The 14,920-nt window shown below is 42.1% G+C and overlaps 1 protein-coding gene across 25 annotated transcripts in view; it reads right to left on the reverse strand.

The window, feature by feature from the left end:
* The window catches only part of rims2b (regulating synaptic membrane exocytosis 2b), a 63,407-nt gene that overhangs the window by 6,814 nt on the left and 41,673 nt on the right, over window positions 1-14,920 (reverse strand). For 10 of the 25 annotated variants that reach the window (XM_044171666.1, XM_044171661.1, XM_044171658.1 and 7 more), the window contains 11 exons: window positions 12,875-13,504; window positions 12,597-12,677; window positions 12,321-12,398; window positions 11,335-11,361; window positions 10,677-10,699; window positions 10,488-10,579; window positions 8,457-8,606; window positions 8,088-8,266; window positions 5,600-5,735; window positions 5,004-5,116; window positions 487-588 (listed from right to left, as the gene is read on the reverse strand). In XM_044171666.1, coding sequence (XP_044027601.1) covers window positions 487-588; window positions 5,004-5,116; window positions 5,600-5,735; window positions 8,088-8,266; window positions 8,457-8,606; window positions 10,488-10,579; window positions 10,677-10,699; window positions 11,335-11,361; window positions 12,321-12,398; window positions 12,597-12,677; window positions 12,875-13,504 — 1,611 coding nt within the window. Of the gene's footprint in view, window positions 1-486; window positions 589-5,003; window positions 5,117-5,599; window positions 5,736-8,087; window positions 8,267-8,456; window positions 8,607-10,487; window positions 10,580-10,676; window positions 10,700-11,334; window positions 11,362-12,320; window positions 12,399-12,596; window positions 12,678-12,874; window positions 13,505-14,920 lie in introns of those variants that run through there. The other 15 variants (XM_044171681.1, XM_044171678.1, XM_044171683.1 and 12 more) reach the window with 13 other exon arrangements.

Genomic DNA, 14,920 nt, shown 5'->3' on the forward strand with positions numbered 1-14,920 from the left:
CTGAAAGTCTGTCGCTGTTTTAGAAACATTTCCCACAGCTCACTGAGGAAGGTTTCTGCTCGTCTTCGTTCTAAAAACAACAGCAAAGTGACGCCATTCTTCAAAAAAGACCGAAATGTTCCTCAGAGTGCTCTGATTGTGTACACAATTTGATAGGACAGTACAGTTGCCTTCATCAGGAGCCCTCCGTTACGAACTGGCGCTATATAAATAAAATTGAATTGAAATTAACGTGTGTAATCACATATGATTATTTCTAATGGCATATATGTTATAAATCATCAATCAATCATTAATTGTTTATAAAGCAGTTATAAATACTTCATATGAGGCCTTATTGTTGTTTACAACTACATATACTGTGTTATAAACCTTTTCTTAAGCGTTTTAACTGCTTAGAAATGATAAATAGTGTATTAGTGTGTAGTACAGTATTACACAGTATAGGACAGTATGATAGTGTGTATTAGTGTGTAGTATTTTCACCTGGAGTGTTCTTGTTGCCTTGTTTACCCACAAGCCCCCGGGCTCGGATCACCTCGACGTCCAGACGCTCCTTCCTATACACCATCCCGATCTGGATATCACCTGACCACCAAACAGCCAATCAGAGGAGCTCATGTTATATGATGTCACACACAACAGTCAGACAGTTTCCTCAGGAGTTTTAACATGTTATTAATCAACAATACAAATCTAAACAATTCAGTGTCTCACAGCTGTTTTTTCCTTTAAAGTGTTACTAATAAAATAAATGTAAACGCTATTATATAATATAAGCACTAATATATAAATGTAATCACACTAATGTATAACTTTAAACACAAATGTATAAACAAAAAACAATTATATATATATATAATATAAACACTACTTTATACCTACCTATATTTGGGACAGGCCTTCAAAAACTTGCTCAACAAAGATGGGAAATACTATCAAATTGTTTATTTAAACCAGTATGAATATTACTTTTGTAGTGAATTCCCACAAGGCAGCAGTATTAGCCAGGTAAATGAGGGAAAATGGACACCGAGGCTGCATCGATGCAGGATAATCACAAATAATAACTTTAATGAATAAAGTCCTTGGGGGGCACCACTCTTCTTAAAGAAGAGAAATGATAGTCAATTGATACACTAAACTATCAATTTGCAACTCAGATTAATAATTCAATGAATAACTATAACCAGAATTACCATCAATAGCTAGTAGGTTGAAGGATTTGGAGTTTAACATAGAAGAAATTTGCAAATTATTCACTCTTGTGCAACATTAAAGAAACCAGCATAATTATACACAAGCATTTATTAAAAGATAAACAAAGCAAAAACACACAATATGAAGTCTAACTCTAAATACACTAAACTACAGAAGAAAGGTGTGTGTCAAAATGGCGGCCGCATGGCTAGACAAAGAAAGGAAATTCAAAATGGTGGCTAGGACGTGTGGGTTAACGAGTGTGGCTCTGTTAAAGGGCCAAATTGAAGTGCACGTGTGAAGTGTGTAGGATAAACGTTGCCCGGTTAGAAAGAGGATAGTTAGTTGCATGCAAGACCCTGTGTCTGTGTGAACATCACTAACATCAACATAGCATGTGGCTAACAGACTGACCAACGGTAGCAGGGAACTGGGTTCATGGGTGGAGTTCACACCTTTGGGGATTCTGGGAAACTGAATTCCATGGCTCTCCTTTGTTTACAGAACAAAAGAACATGCAATCTCCTAATAGAGTTCAGTTAAAGTCACACAAATGAATAAATTCATCTGTGGAGAACGCCAGATACCTCTTAATGTGAGATCCGTGCAGTTATTTCCAAAGGACAAGTAATAAATTGCCTTTCTTCAAACAGACATTTTATAGACTATTTCTGTGCACACATGACAGAATTATGGTTACATTATATTTTGGAACAAACATGCGGTTCGAGAAAACGGTACTCTGTTGATTTGATTTATTCTTTATTCTTTATTAGGATCCCTTCACAAAGTGCTCACTAGTCTTCCTGGGGTCCACACAAAAACAAAAACAATAAAAAAGACAACAATTTAAAAACACACAGTATCAGTAAGACAAGAAACTGAAATATGAGCCAAATATAAATGTTGGGACTCCACAGATGAATTCATTCATTTGTGTGACTTTAACTGAACTTTCATTAGGAGACTGTATGCTCTTCGTATTGCAAAATCCCAAGAGCATTTGACGCAGCCTTACAGTGCCCATGGGTCAGTCTGGCCTGTGACCCGGATGTCACCAGGTCAATAAAAAGGTAATTGGTCATTTGTTCTTCCTCTCCTGGCTTTTCCTTCAAACAAGCAGCAGACGGCAGCTTGCTCCCCGTGTAATCTGCTTGGCGCAGACCTACCAAAGAAGAACAAAGGATTAGGCCGCAACACAGGCACCTGCCTTCCTTCAGAACCGAACTCACACCTTACAGCAGCGACGCAAGGGCCTGCTAGATCTGCAACAAAGTTTTGCGCCAATGGCTATTACTCAAAGCCTGCCAGCTAAACTTTAAAAGCAACTACAGAAGTTAGCGCCGAGCTAACTGCAAGGAGGACAACAGACAACAGACCGGGTTCCACCCATCTGCGTAAACGGACACAGCACAGCATAAGAATGCATCAGACCGCAAATCTTCCTCCGCCTGGCCCGTACACAACCAACGCACCGCCGGCTAACAGCAGCACGTCAGCAACCTCTTTTTCCCTCCTTGGACGGGTAACGTAACAGCTGGGCATAGCATAGAGTAACAGTGTATAGCTAGGCAAAGGACTGTTTAACTTTTGTACATGTGATGTTACTGATGTGTTTTCATTGAGGTTTCATTGTTGTGATCTTCTCCATGGTTAACGTGAGTTTACGCGAGACAAACAGAGGCAGAGCAAAGAAACATATACACATTCTTTTGCTTGACGCCATCTTAGATCCAAGCAGCCATCTTGGATGCACACACACACACACACACAACCCCCCTGTGTTCTCTAGTTAAACTTCACATTGTGTGGTTTTGCTTTGTTTATCTTTAAAATAAATGCTTGTGTTTAATTATACTGGTTTCTTTAATGTTTCACAAGAGTAATTTGCCAACCTCTTCTCTGTTGAACTCCAAATCCTTCAACCTACTAGCTATTGACGGTAATTCTGGTTATAGGTATTAATTTGATTATTAATCTGAGTTGCAAATTGATAGTTTAGTGTATCATATGAGACAATCAATTAATTGGCTATCATTTCTCTTCGTTAAGAAGAGTGGTGACTTTATTTATTGAAGTTATTATTTATGATTATCCTTGATAATCTTGATAGCCAAATCTAATTGATTGCACCTACACAGTTTGGTGCCCCTTTAACCATTGTGAATCCCAACAAATAGTGCCCTGTGTTATTTTTTGTTATAATTATTCTTAATTGTGTAATATTAATTTTCAGCATAATTTAGACTAGCAAAAGTCTTTACATTCACCGCCACCAGTCTCACAACAGTAGATGTCCTTACAAAGCAGTACATTGTGGTACAATTGATTTATTCCTCAAATTTAGAGAATTTGATAGATTTTGGTTGTTTTAGTCCTCATTGTGTTATATTAAGAGTTGCTATTGCTGCTAGCCATTCAAGTTGAACCTACTCTGTAGTGATTGTAAGAATTTGGTCCAGCATTTGAATACCACATATTCAATGCAATTTAGTCAAGCTGTCAGTTGTTAATTTAAGTGCTCCTCCTTTTTATTAAGACACAGCATGCTACCGGCCCTGTGTAACATAGAGAGTTTGTTCCTGGCTGTTACTGCCGTGCATTTCAGCCTGATTAAGAATAGAGCCTGAGATAGAGGCACAGCGTGCTACCAGCCCTGTGTAGTTCTGTACCCAGCTGTAACTTCCTACAACTGCCCTGTATCTCAGTTAGTGCATGTTAAAACGTTGGAAAGCAAACCTACATTTGCAAACTTGCTTTGCCTTTAGTAGCCCCAATCTGATGCCCACTAGACCCACTAGATGGTGTTGTAACTACCCCTCTTCCACAGAGAGCTACTGCTGATAGTGTAGGCTACATTGTTAGGTTAGGCCAGTGTACACACCATGGCAACACCATAGCCAACCACATTGCTTTGTTGAACTGAACAACCAGCTTAATTTCACCCTCAATTCCAGACTTAACAGTGGAGTTTATTTCTTCCCTAGCACAGAGCCTAAAGCCTGGCTACCCTGAATTCATCTGCAGGTTGAATTTCAGTGAGTGCAGCAAAGAGATAGACTTGCTCCTCAGTGACAAGTGTGATGTGCAGACCACATCCACAGGCCCCTTGATGACATGTTTGCTTCTGAACCTCCACAGGCAAACCAGCCTTGCTTTTCAGGCAAAGCAGCCCTAGAAATGGAGATAGAGTCCCTTAAAGCACAAAAAGCTTGTCTCCTCCACAAAGCTGAGATGGCTAATGAGAAAGCCTTGTGCTATTTAGAAGATCTGCACTCAGCAGAGTCTCTTTTCACACAAGGAGAAATTGTTAGGGATTAGATCAAAATGTCCTTCCCCACCAAAGATGTTCAGCCAATGTGATTCAGGTTACTCCGATTCACACTCCTCCCTTAGTGACAGGTTAACTCCCCCTCCACTCAGAAGATGGCAGCAGTCCCCAACTGGGGAGTCCTTGAATTCCCCCCCCCCCGAGTCTGGTTCTGCTCGAGGTTTCTGCCTCTTAAAGGAAGTTTTTTCTTGCCACTGTGGCCAAATGCTTGCTCATGGTGGGATTTGTTGGGTCTCTGTAAATAATATTATAAAGAGTTCGGTCTAGACCTGCTCTATAGGGAAAGTGCAATGAGATAACTTCTGTTATAAATTGGCGCTATATAAATAAATAAAAATAAATTGAATTGAAAAAATGCGTATAAATGTAGATACTTACGTATAAATATAAATGATTCAAAATTAATAAATATAAATATGAATAATGATGTAGAAATATATAAAGTATAAATAAAGTTTTTATTGGTCATTACCCATAGGGGGCGTGGCCAGAGTCTGCCGTCCAGCGAGCTGGGCGGGGCCTAATCCCTCCAGGAAGCCGGTGAACTGTTTGTCTGACGCCAACTTCACTCCTGGAAATATTAGACTGAAGAGATGGAGAGAAAAATATATACAGGGAAAAATTATTAAACAGAAATCACTAAAGATATTTGACCGCAGGTAGAATAAAAACAGAAAAAAAACTATAACACAAAAATCAGAAAGGAGAATCAGAATCACGAGAGCAGTGACAAATTAAACAGTCACATAAAAGGAGTGAGAGATTAAAAAGAGGAGTGACAGATTAAAAAAGGAGTGAAAGATTAAAAAAGGAGTAACAGATTAAAAAGAGGTGTGACAGATTAAAAAGAGAAGTGACAGATTAAAAAAGGAGTGACATTAAAAAGAGGTATGACAGATTAAAAAAGGAGTGACATTAAAAAGAGGTGTGACAGATTAAAAAAGTGAGTGACATCATAAAAAGAGGAGTGACAGCATAAAGAGGTGTGACAGTTTAAAAAATGGGGGACAGATTTAAAAAAGGAGTGACACAGTAAAAAATTGAGTGAGAAACAGGAGTAATTCGTACGCTCCAGGTTTGGGTTCCTCGGCGTCCGGGTCGCGGCTCAACTGTCGGGTGAAACGAGATTTAAACTCGATGGCCAAACCGGTTTCTACACTCCTCTGGACAGGAAGTCTCACCACCTTCTTCTTCTTCTCCTCCTCTAGATGGAGGGAGGAGACAGAGAGAGAGAGGGAAGAAGAAGAAGATGTTGTGAATATCAGCTGGTTACTTATCAACACAGAATATCTGCAGTAACTTCATCCTGCCTGCAGGAGACAGCAGAGATTATTCAGCTAAAATAAATTACAACATACAGACAGTCGTCAACCAATCAGAGCTGAGGAGAGGATTCCACCTGATCTCAGACTGGTCCTGTTTACTGGTTAAACTGGTTCCATAATCTGTGGCATTTCCATCATGGGGGTGTCAGTTGGTTGCAGTGTTTGCTGCAGTGGCTGCGGTTACTCTAAATGTTGGTACAGGTTCTTGTTACGGTTAGTTAGTAGAAAAGGTTTCAGTCGTAGTCATCTGGACACTGTTTTCAGAATCAAGACGTTTCGGCTCCCATCCGGAAGTCATTCTCAATTGAGAATGACTTCCGGATGACAGTGTCCAGATGACTACGACTGAAACCTTTTCTACGATAGAACACTCCTGGACGAATGAGGGACTACACCGTCCAAGGGTTAGTTAGGTTTTATTTATTCAGAAGTCTCAAAGATCAAAATCTGAGAGAAGTCTGAGAATAAATGACATATATAAATCAATTCACGTGTATTTATATAGCGCCAATTCATAACAGAAGTTATCTCATTGCACTTTTCCTATAGAGCAGGTCTAGACTGAACTCTTTATACATCACAACAAGACAAATCAGTCATCACACACTTAAACTCACAGCAGCAGCTGTTTTCAGAGAATTGAACACAAGCTGCTGAGCAGCAAACAGCAGACAGACTCAGTCAGAGAGCAGCTGCTGAACATAGCGGAGCATCTAGCAGCTAAAGAGCCAGATGTTTCCCTCAGCAGCTGCTGGAGACCAAACACAGATCAAACACAGGTCAGCTGATGTCTTCTGAATGTCACTGATGACCTCTGACCTTTAATGACCTTTAATATAACTCACAGTGAGTGTGAAGCTGCTGCAGTAATTAATCAAATGTTCCTGTGGTAAATAGAGTCCAGTGGTTTAATGGCTATCTCCATAATTCAGTGTAGATCAAAGTGTGTATTTTGATTTAGTTTTTTGATGAAAATGTATTTGGTTTTAGTCAAACTTTCACTTGTTCACTAAAATGCTGTTCACTGTCTGGGTTTATCTTGAGAGGAGAAGCTAAACGTGGGATAACGTCGTGATATTTCTTTAGTGAACATGTGGAGGAAGATTTAGATGTTTGACTGTCGACATTAATCCTGAACTGACTCGTTCCTTTTGACAGCAACATGAAAGTAAGCTGACTGAAAGTAACGTTAACGTTACATGCACAGTACCTGATAAAGTTACGTTACTGTTTTATAAATGTTGCCGTGATGCATGTTTTCATGTCTCAGCTGTTTTGTTGCTGCTTCCTGTCGAACTCTCAGTGGAATGTAGATGAGTTTAGTCCATAAATCATCAGATAACATTAGACAGAGACAGAACGTTACTGAATGTAAGATGCTTCTTATTAACAGCAGCAGGTAAAACAGATAAACTCTAAACAAGAGATATTATTGGCTGGTGGAGGAAACTGTTGGCCCAATCAGGAGCTACAGTGTGTGATTCTGCAGCTCATTGAATAAAACTTTGCATGAAAACAGTAAATAGTTAATTTGTCTGTCTGTCACATTTTCGTTTAGTTTTTATTCATTGATGAAAAACATCAAGCCTTTCGTCATAATTCTCGTTTTCAAAGGTTACTTTTTAGTATTTAGTTTTAGTCTCGTTTTGGCATGAAAAAAACATCAAAACATATTTTTTGTCAGAGTTTTCATTGGCGAAATTAACACATGAAAATAGTATAGTGGATTGGATAATGTTTTTTATATTATTGAAGGAGAAACAAACTCTGTTCCAGTATCAGAATCCAATTTGGATTTTTTGTTTTTGAGCGAGGTGTTTAATGTGAGTTTTGTAAGACAATCTGCTGTCTCCTACTTATAATGCTGAACTATATCTATTAGATTTCCATTATGAGTATGGATGGCAGCAGGAACATCAAAGATCTGTGCTCTTGTGAAATACAAACAATTAGAAGTTTTGAACAAACTTTAAGTGAATGAAAGAGGTCTGGAGGTTGTCAGAAGCAGACTGTAACCTGGATGGTTTGAGGTAGAGCCGATAAAATACAAGATGGTATCATCAGCATAAAAATGAACATTACAATGTTCAGTTAGAAAATAAACATTATAGCATAGTATATAGCAAGGAGCCTAATATCGATCCTTGTGGGACACATTTATCAACCATCTGAGAGGCTGCTACTGGTTGTTGGTGACTTTTACTGGTAACTGGTTGCTAACTGGGACTTACCCTCGGGGTTGAGCTGGGAGGCACTCTGACTCTTCTTACCCAGTCCAACCATTCCCATCATCTTAGCTCCGAAGCTGGAGCGCCGCTTCTTGTCGTCATCGTCATCGTCGTTTCTCCCCAACGAACAAATCTCTCCACCAACACTTGACGACTTTGTGAGAGGAGCTGCGGACACCAACCTGCAGGAGGAGAGAGGAACAACCACACCTGTCAATCACCAGAGGGGGATGTGAGGCCTAAAGGGTGGAGGGGGTGTGGGGGTGGGGTAAGGTCACAGCAGCACACAGAGAGGAAGTGGACGGCGTCGCTACTGTTGCTATGACGTATGGTCTGACTCCAGTTGGAAAGCCTCATTGGTTGGTCGCTTACTTTGAAGGCTCAGGCTCCTCCTCCTCTCCTTCCTCCACTGATTCGCTCTTCTGCAGCATGGCTCCGGCCTTTGAAGCCCCTGCTACTTCCTGTGTTCCCTCTGACCCCGACCCCAACTCCACTGATTGACCCTGTAGAGCCTCCGCCCGACTGTTTCAGCCAGTGAGAGGAGAGAACACCAGCATGCAGACAGAAACATGCAGCAAAAGACAGAATGATGAAGAGTAACACATGCTAACATGCTAACAGAAACAATATCATGCTAACTTAAAGAATAAATGCTAACACAGGTAACAAACAACATGCTAATGTAAGCATGCTAATAACATGTATTTAAATAACAACATGCTAACATAAACAAACTCAAAGTAAAATATGCTGACAGATGAAGACATCTTTCATTAAACGTTTTGTTTTGTGGGAGGCGGGGTCACACAACATTTACTGATCACACACACATTTTCCATTTTTGGACACTGTTGTTTCCTCTGGTGCCCCAATCAGGACAAATGTGTAATGAACAGTGCAGCCTGTAGAGGTCACATCTGTTAGACTTGTTTCTTTAGCTAGTGCTCCACAAGATACATGCTGATGGTATGAATATGAATTAACATTGTATATTCACTCACAAATGTAGAATCACATTTTCTAAACTTTAATCTGAAACTCTTCAACTTGTGGAAATAATCCCACAGTCTTTCCAAAATCCTGGGTCTAACTGTGGTGGAGGAACTTTGCTGCTGTTTTCTCGTGGTCTTAAACGCGAGCTGAACACTTCTCTGTTCTCATTATTTTTCTCTGCTGAGTATCCACGCAGGTGTTCCGACTTAATGCGATGGCCAAAGATGTTCTACAACTACAGACTGAATAATAACTTTCTGAACGTCTCTGAGCCGGTGTAGGTACCAGATGTGCTCGGCCTGCCAGCACAGCAGCGCCTGAAGCAGCGCAGGACCCTGAGCCAGTCTGGCAGCCCGAGCACATCTGGTAACTACACCAGCTTTCCACCATGATTTGTTTAGCTGCATTTCATCAGTAGTTCCACTTCCCCTCACTCACTTCCCCTCAGCCTTTAGTCTCACAGCAGATGTCACACGGAGGCCAAACTATCATGGATCAACCGCCAGTTGTAGCTCAGCACTTTACTGCTTTTTACAAACCATCAGAAACACCTGCAGACTCACTTCAACGAGGCGAAGCGTCTTCTGGGAAAACGGCATTTGGTTTATTATGAACTGCCGCCGAGCAGTTTCATTATCATTAAACAGTAATATTACACTGATACTCTTGCTGCAAAAATATCAAGTTATCAATGGGATTTTCTTAAGAAGCTGTCTGCCGACGAGGCAGCGGGAGTTTCACGTTACTGCCGCCTGACCACGGATGTGTTTACCAAATGCATGACTGCGATGCATTGTGGGTGATATACACCTGCAGTGACCGTCGTTGTTGACTTGCTCCCTCAGCCCTCCGAGGGCCAATCTCACCGAGTTCACTCATGATGGCGGCGGGGATTCACCCGGGGGGGCCAACCAGGGCGCATTGAATGACTAATGAAATGCAGCCTCTCTCTCTCTTCAGTGGCACGCCGATGTAATAGCTCCGCTGGAAAGTACTCCTTTCTGTTATTTTAGTGGTTTATATTGAGTTTAACTCAACAATGCGTCGGTTCACCGTTCAGCAGAAACATGAGCATGTTCAACGAACGGCGCTCTTTATGCGCGTTCATGCACAACACTGCCTGTAGGAGCCTCAAACTTGATTTTATTTGTGGGAGGCTGCGACCGGTATGTATTTCCGCCCATGTTGTTGTTGTATGTAAATTGACAACACATTTGCATTTACACTTGTGTTCACTGTGGTCACAACGCGTGATCATGGCCGATCGGGTCACAATCCGTCCTCAGTGCGTCTTGGGTGCATTTACACCTGTACTTTCATGTGGTCAGGCGTACGTCCGATTGAAATCTGATCACCCAAAACGCATTTTAAAGCCAGGTGCAAAGGGGGTCGATTGGCTGCTGGTCCCACCTGATCCTACAGACTGATCGGGTGTCGTTGGACATGGCCGACACTTCGCTGACATCACTGTCTGATGATTTAAAGAACAGACTGTCCCTCATCTGGAGACACAGACAGAGGACAGGTGAGCAGGTGTATGACATCATCAATGATGTATGTATTGTGTAATATGTTGATGATATATTTCAGTCTGTTCACCTTTGATGGATCCCTCATCACACCTGCAGAGACAGAAGAGGAGAATTAGTTTATTATATCAATCTGATGTCGTAGACAAAATCGATGATGTCATAGTTTTGTTTTGCAGAGTCAGTCTCTGGTTTGTACTCTGGACAGTGATGTCACTGAGTCCTGTGGTGATGTATTTAAATATATTTAAATGTTCCTACTGACGTACACAGGAAATGTTTTTAGACACAGAAGTGACATCACACCGTGAAAAACAACCAATCATCTTCTAAACAGCAGCTCTGACTCACTTACATGCCAGACAACAGCATCAACAGACACTGAGACCCGATCTTACTGTTATTAATAATAATTATTAATATCTGTTATTAACTTGTTATTTATCAACAAAGTAACGATGACATCACAGAGTTATCAGTGATTGAACAACTCAACAGAAAGATCGACATGTAAAACATCTGATTTGTGTTTTCATCTTTCAACCGACAGACATTGAGCTTCAACATCTCTGCTTCGGTTTCCGAAGATTAACGGTAAAGAAACAACTGAGACGAAGGAAATACAGCAAATATCTGCTGACGAGATGAAAACAGGATGAACAGAAACCGAAGTTTAGATTTACAGCAACTCAGAGAAAATATTTAAGAGATAAAGTCAGAATCGCTACCTTCTGTGCTCGGTGGTAAATCCTCTCCTTCACATTACAACGATGGATGGATGATGGATGACAGATGGATGGAAAACAAAAGAACATCAACCCGACAAGAAATGATTCACAAACATTTCAAATCACACAAACCAGGTGAAGATGGATAAATACACTACTATAATATTATAGACACCAAACAAATCCCGTGATGAGCAAGTACTTGGTGACAGTGGCAAGGAAAAACTTCCTTTAAGAGGCAGAAACCTCGAGCAGAACCAGACTCAGGGGGGGCGGCCATCTGCCACTGCCGGTTGGGTTAAGAGACAACTAATTTCTCCAACCACTAATCAGAGTAAACCAAATTATGAAATTAACAAAAGATGCCTATCTGGATCATTGGACGAATCAAACTAAAACTCAAAACAAACTTATTTGCTATCTGGCCCCAAACCATAAATTAAACTGGCAGGGTATCTCTTTACTGTCAGAGATGCAAAGTAGAGACAGATCCCGAACCAAATACAGGCTCAGTGACCACAGACAGACAGTAGCACAATGCAAGTTAGAGATGTAAAGTAGCCTAATACTAATGGTAATGGTAGTGGTAATAATATTAATATTATTAAAAATAATAACAGTATTAGTAATTGACTTCTTGATTCTATATCTTATTATGCTATTTCATTTGTTTTTATTATTTTATGTAATTTACTGTTTTATGTATCCGGTTTTACTTTTTATTTATATAGCGCCATATCATAACAGAAGTTATCTCAAATTAAGTTATTATTATTATTATTATTATTATTATTATTATATACTATATAGATACTGTTGTTGATGATTGTGGAACAATGGATGGATGGGTGAGGGTTAGGGTTAGGGATGAATAAAGTAGCAGGAAATCCAAAGCTAACTGCTCCAGTTCTCTGATCACCATCTCATCACAGACTCAGGTGACTAACATGTCACATGACTGAACTTTCTACAGGGAGAAGAGCTACCTGTCTGGGGGTGGGTGTGGCCAACAGGTGGTACCATACCATTGGCTGTTTTCTTCTGCTGGTCCTCCCATGTGACCTCTGCATCATGGCAGAGAGAGATATGATTGATCAGACTACAGCGACACTCAGACTGAACTGTTCAGGTGATCCTTCTGATATCAAACCAGTTAAACCAGCAGGAACACAGAGTCAAATCCCAGCACTCATCATCAACACATCTACACACACCTGGACAACAACACCTGGTTTATGAGTTTACGAGCTGACGAGGATCACCTGAACACATCATCAGATCCACCTGAGATTCTGACTTGCCTTTTCTGGTCCCTCCAGGTGTTGCTGAGCGTCTGTCTGGTTCTGACATGGACAGGTGGGATAGGATGACATCAGCATGATGTAACATAGATGAACACAGGAATGAATAGTGATGATGGAGAATATCTGGCACACACAGATCTGACTGCAGAGTCACCAGCTAGTTGGTCTACTGGATCTACCGGTCTGGACTGACTGGACAGACTGGTTTACACACATCAAACCTGTGATGTACACACCTGGAGTCTGTGGGGGCGGTACAGGTGAGGGGGCAGGGGTAGGTGTCATGACAGGCGTTGGAGCAGGTGCAGGGGGAAGGGTGGGTTCAGGACACGGCTGTGATTGGACTACAGGAGCTGGGGGCAGGGCAGAAGCTAGGGGTGGGGCTGGAGCAGGTGTGGGTGCATGGGGCGGGGCTTGGGCAGCCATTGGGGCAGGTACAGGAGCTGGGGTTGGGGCTTGGGCTGGTGCTGGTGCCAGGGGCGGGGCTTGGACTTGGACAGGAGCTGGGGCCGGGGTTTGGGCTGATGCTGGTGCCAGGGGCGGGACTTGGACTTGGACAGGAGCTGGGGCTGGGGCTGGTGCCAGGGGCGGGGCTTGAACTTGGACAGGAGTTGGGGCCATGGCTTGGGCTGGTGCTGGTGCCAGGGGCGGGGCTTGGACTTGGACAGGGGCTGGGGCAGGTGCTGCTAGAGGTGCAGGTGCAGGATGTGGATGGGGTTGGGCGGGTCCAGAAGGAGGCGGGGCTTGAATTCGTATCAGAGGAGGTGGTTGAGGGGCTTGTTTGTAGACAGGGGGAGGGGCCTGATGATGTAGAGTGGGAGGAGCTACAGCTGCAGTTGGTGCTCCTTGGGTGGGCGTGGCCAAAACTGATGGACAGCAAAAGATTTCAGAGAAATGAAAAAGAAAAGATGATCAGAGAGATGAATTAAAACAGACAAACTACTCTTACTCTTAAAACACACCTGTGTCTTCTAGAAGAACATAGGCTCTGTTTTGATTGATGCTGTAGACAGCCAAAGACTGAAGTTTTCAGGTTTTTTATGTTGGCTGCTGATATGCAGCCTGTCTGAGCCTGAAGGTCTCAGTCTGCTTCAAACAAAGGTCTTGCTGGATCAACTAACAGCATCTGAAACCACCTTTCTAACTGGATTAGGGGAGGGCTGTGTCCAGTCATTTCTGTAACTTTCCAAAACGGACAATCCAACAGTCATACTCACTTCCTGGCGTGATTGGTCAGGTATGTGGAGGTGTGAAAGTAGGCAGGGTTTGACCTTCACACAATTACTTATGTCACTTTCCACTTTTCACCTGAGTGCAACACTATGAATGTCTTTCAGGAGAGACCGTCTGAAAGTGTGCTCTGTTATCCACATTTGCACGATTCACACAAAGACTTGTTGGAGAGAGATCAAGGAACGTGGGATCAGAACATCAAGGGCCCTTCGATTGCCGACCAAATGGCAACACACCTGACCTACATTCAACCTTGCAGGTGGTGAGTCCACAAGGCAGCAGCCCCATGTCCTTCCTTCAAGCTGAGCCTGACCAGGGCCCAATACTGACCTTCTTAAGCGGAACATTAAAGACAGTTTCTATGTCTATTATATTATAGAATTCAGTGTTTCCTCTATCAGTTACATTCATTCAGGCACAGCGGTAAGTCATGCTGATGCACTTCATGTTACTTTACATGAATATGATCCCACTCAGTTCCACACAGTGAGGTTTACACATTTGACTTTTGGGATAAACAGAGCGCTGGTTTTAGATCAGTACTCATTGTCAGCAGATACTAGAAAACATTGGCGCATCCTTTGCCTGGCCACCATGCATTTTCCAGCGAGCACCCCTCCTAGGACTGGCTCCAGGAGAAGCCCCAAGTCCCTAAGAAGCTCTTCTGAACTTGCAGCTCCATAAGGGTGGTCTGGCCTTTCACCTGGGACCAATTTGTCTTGAGTGACCCTACTAAGGGCAATGGCACCCAGCAACACAGCTCCCAGGGTCATGGAGGTAAGCAAACCCCATCCACTGCATTAAGGTGGAGATTCTTTGAGGACATGGCTAAGGAAAAGGACATATGTGCTATTTTTCTTAGCCTGCTAATCACCGGGGCCAGGATGAGATGAGTGGCCAAAAATAGATGAGTGGGTGGATGGAAATCAGGATGGAAGAGACAATGACAGACGGCTTTATGGACATTCAGAACAGCTAGAAACACTTTGACGTTAGACATGTTCATACCACATAAAGTACTATTTTGTTTAAAGCAGACTGAGAACCTG

The sequence above is a fragment of the Siniperca chuatsi genome, linkage group LG17, assembly GCF_020085105.1.
Source record: "Siniperca chuatsi isolate FFG_IHB_CAS linkage group LG17, ASM2008510v1, whole genome shotgun sequence".
Taxonomy (NCBI): domain Eukaryota; kingdom Metazoa; phylum Chordata; class Actinopteri; order Centrarchiformes; family Sinipercidae; genus Siniperca; species Siniperca chuatsi.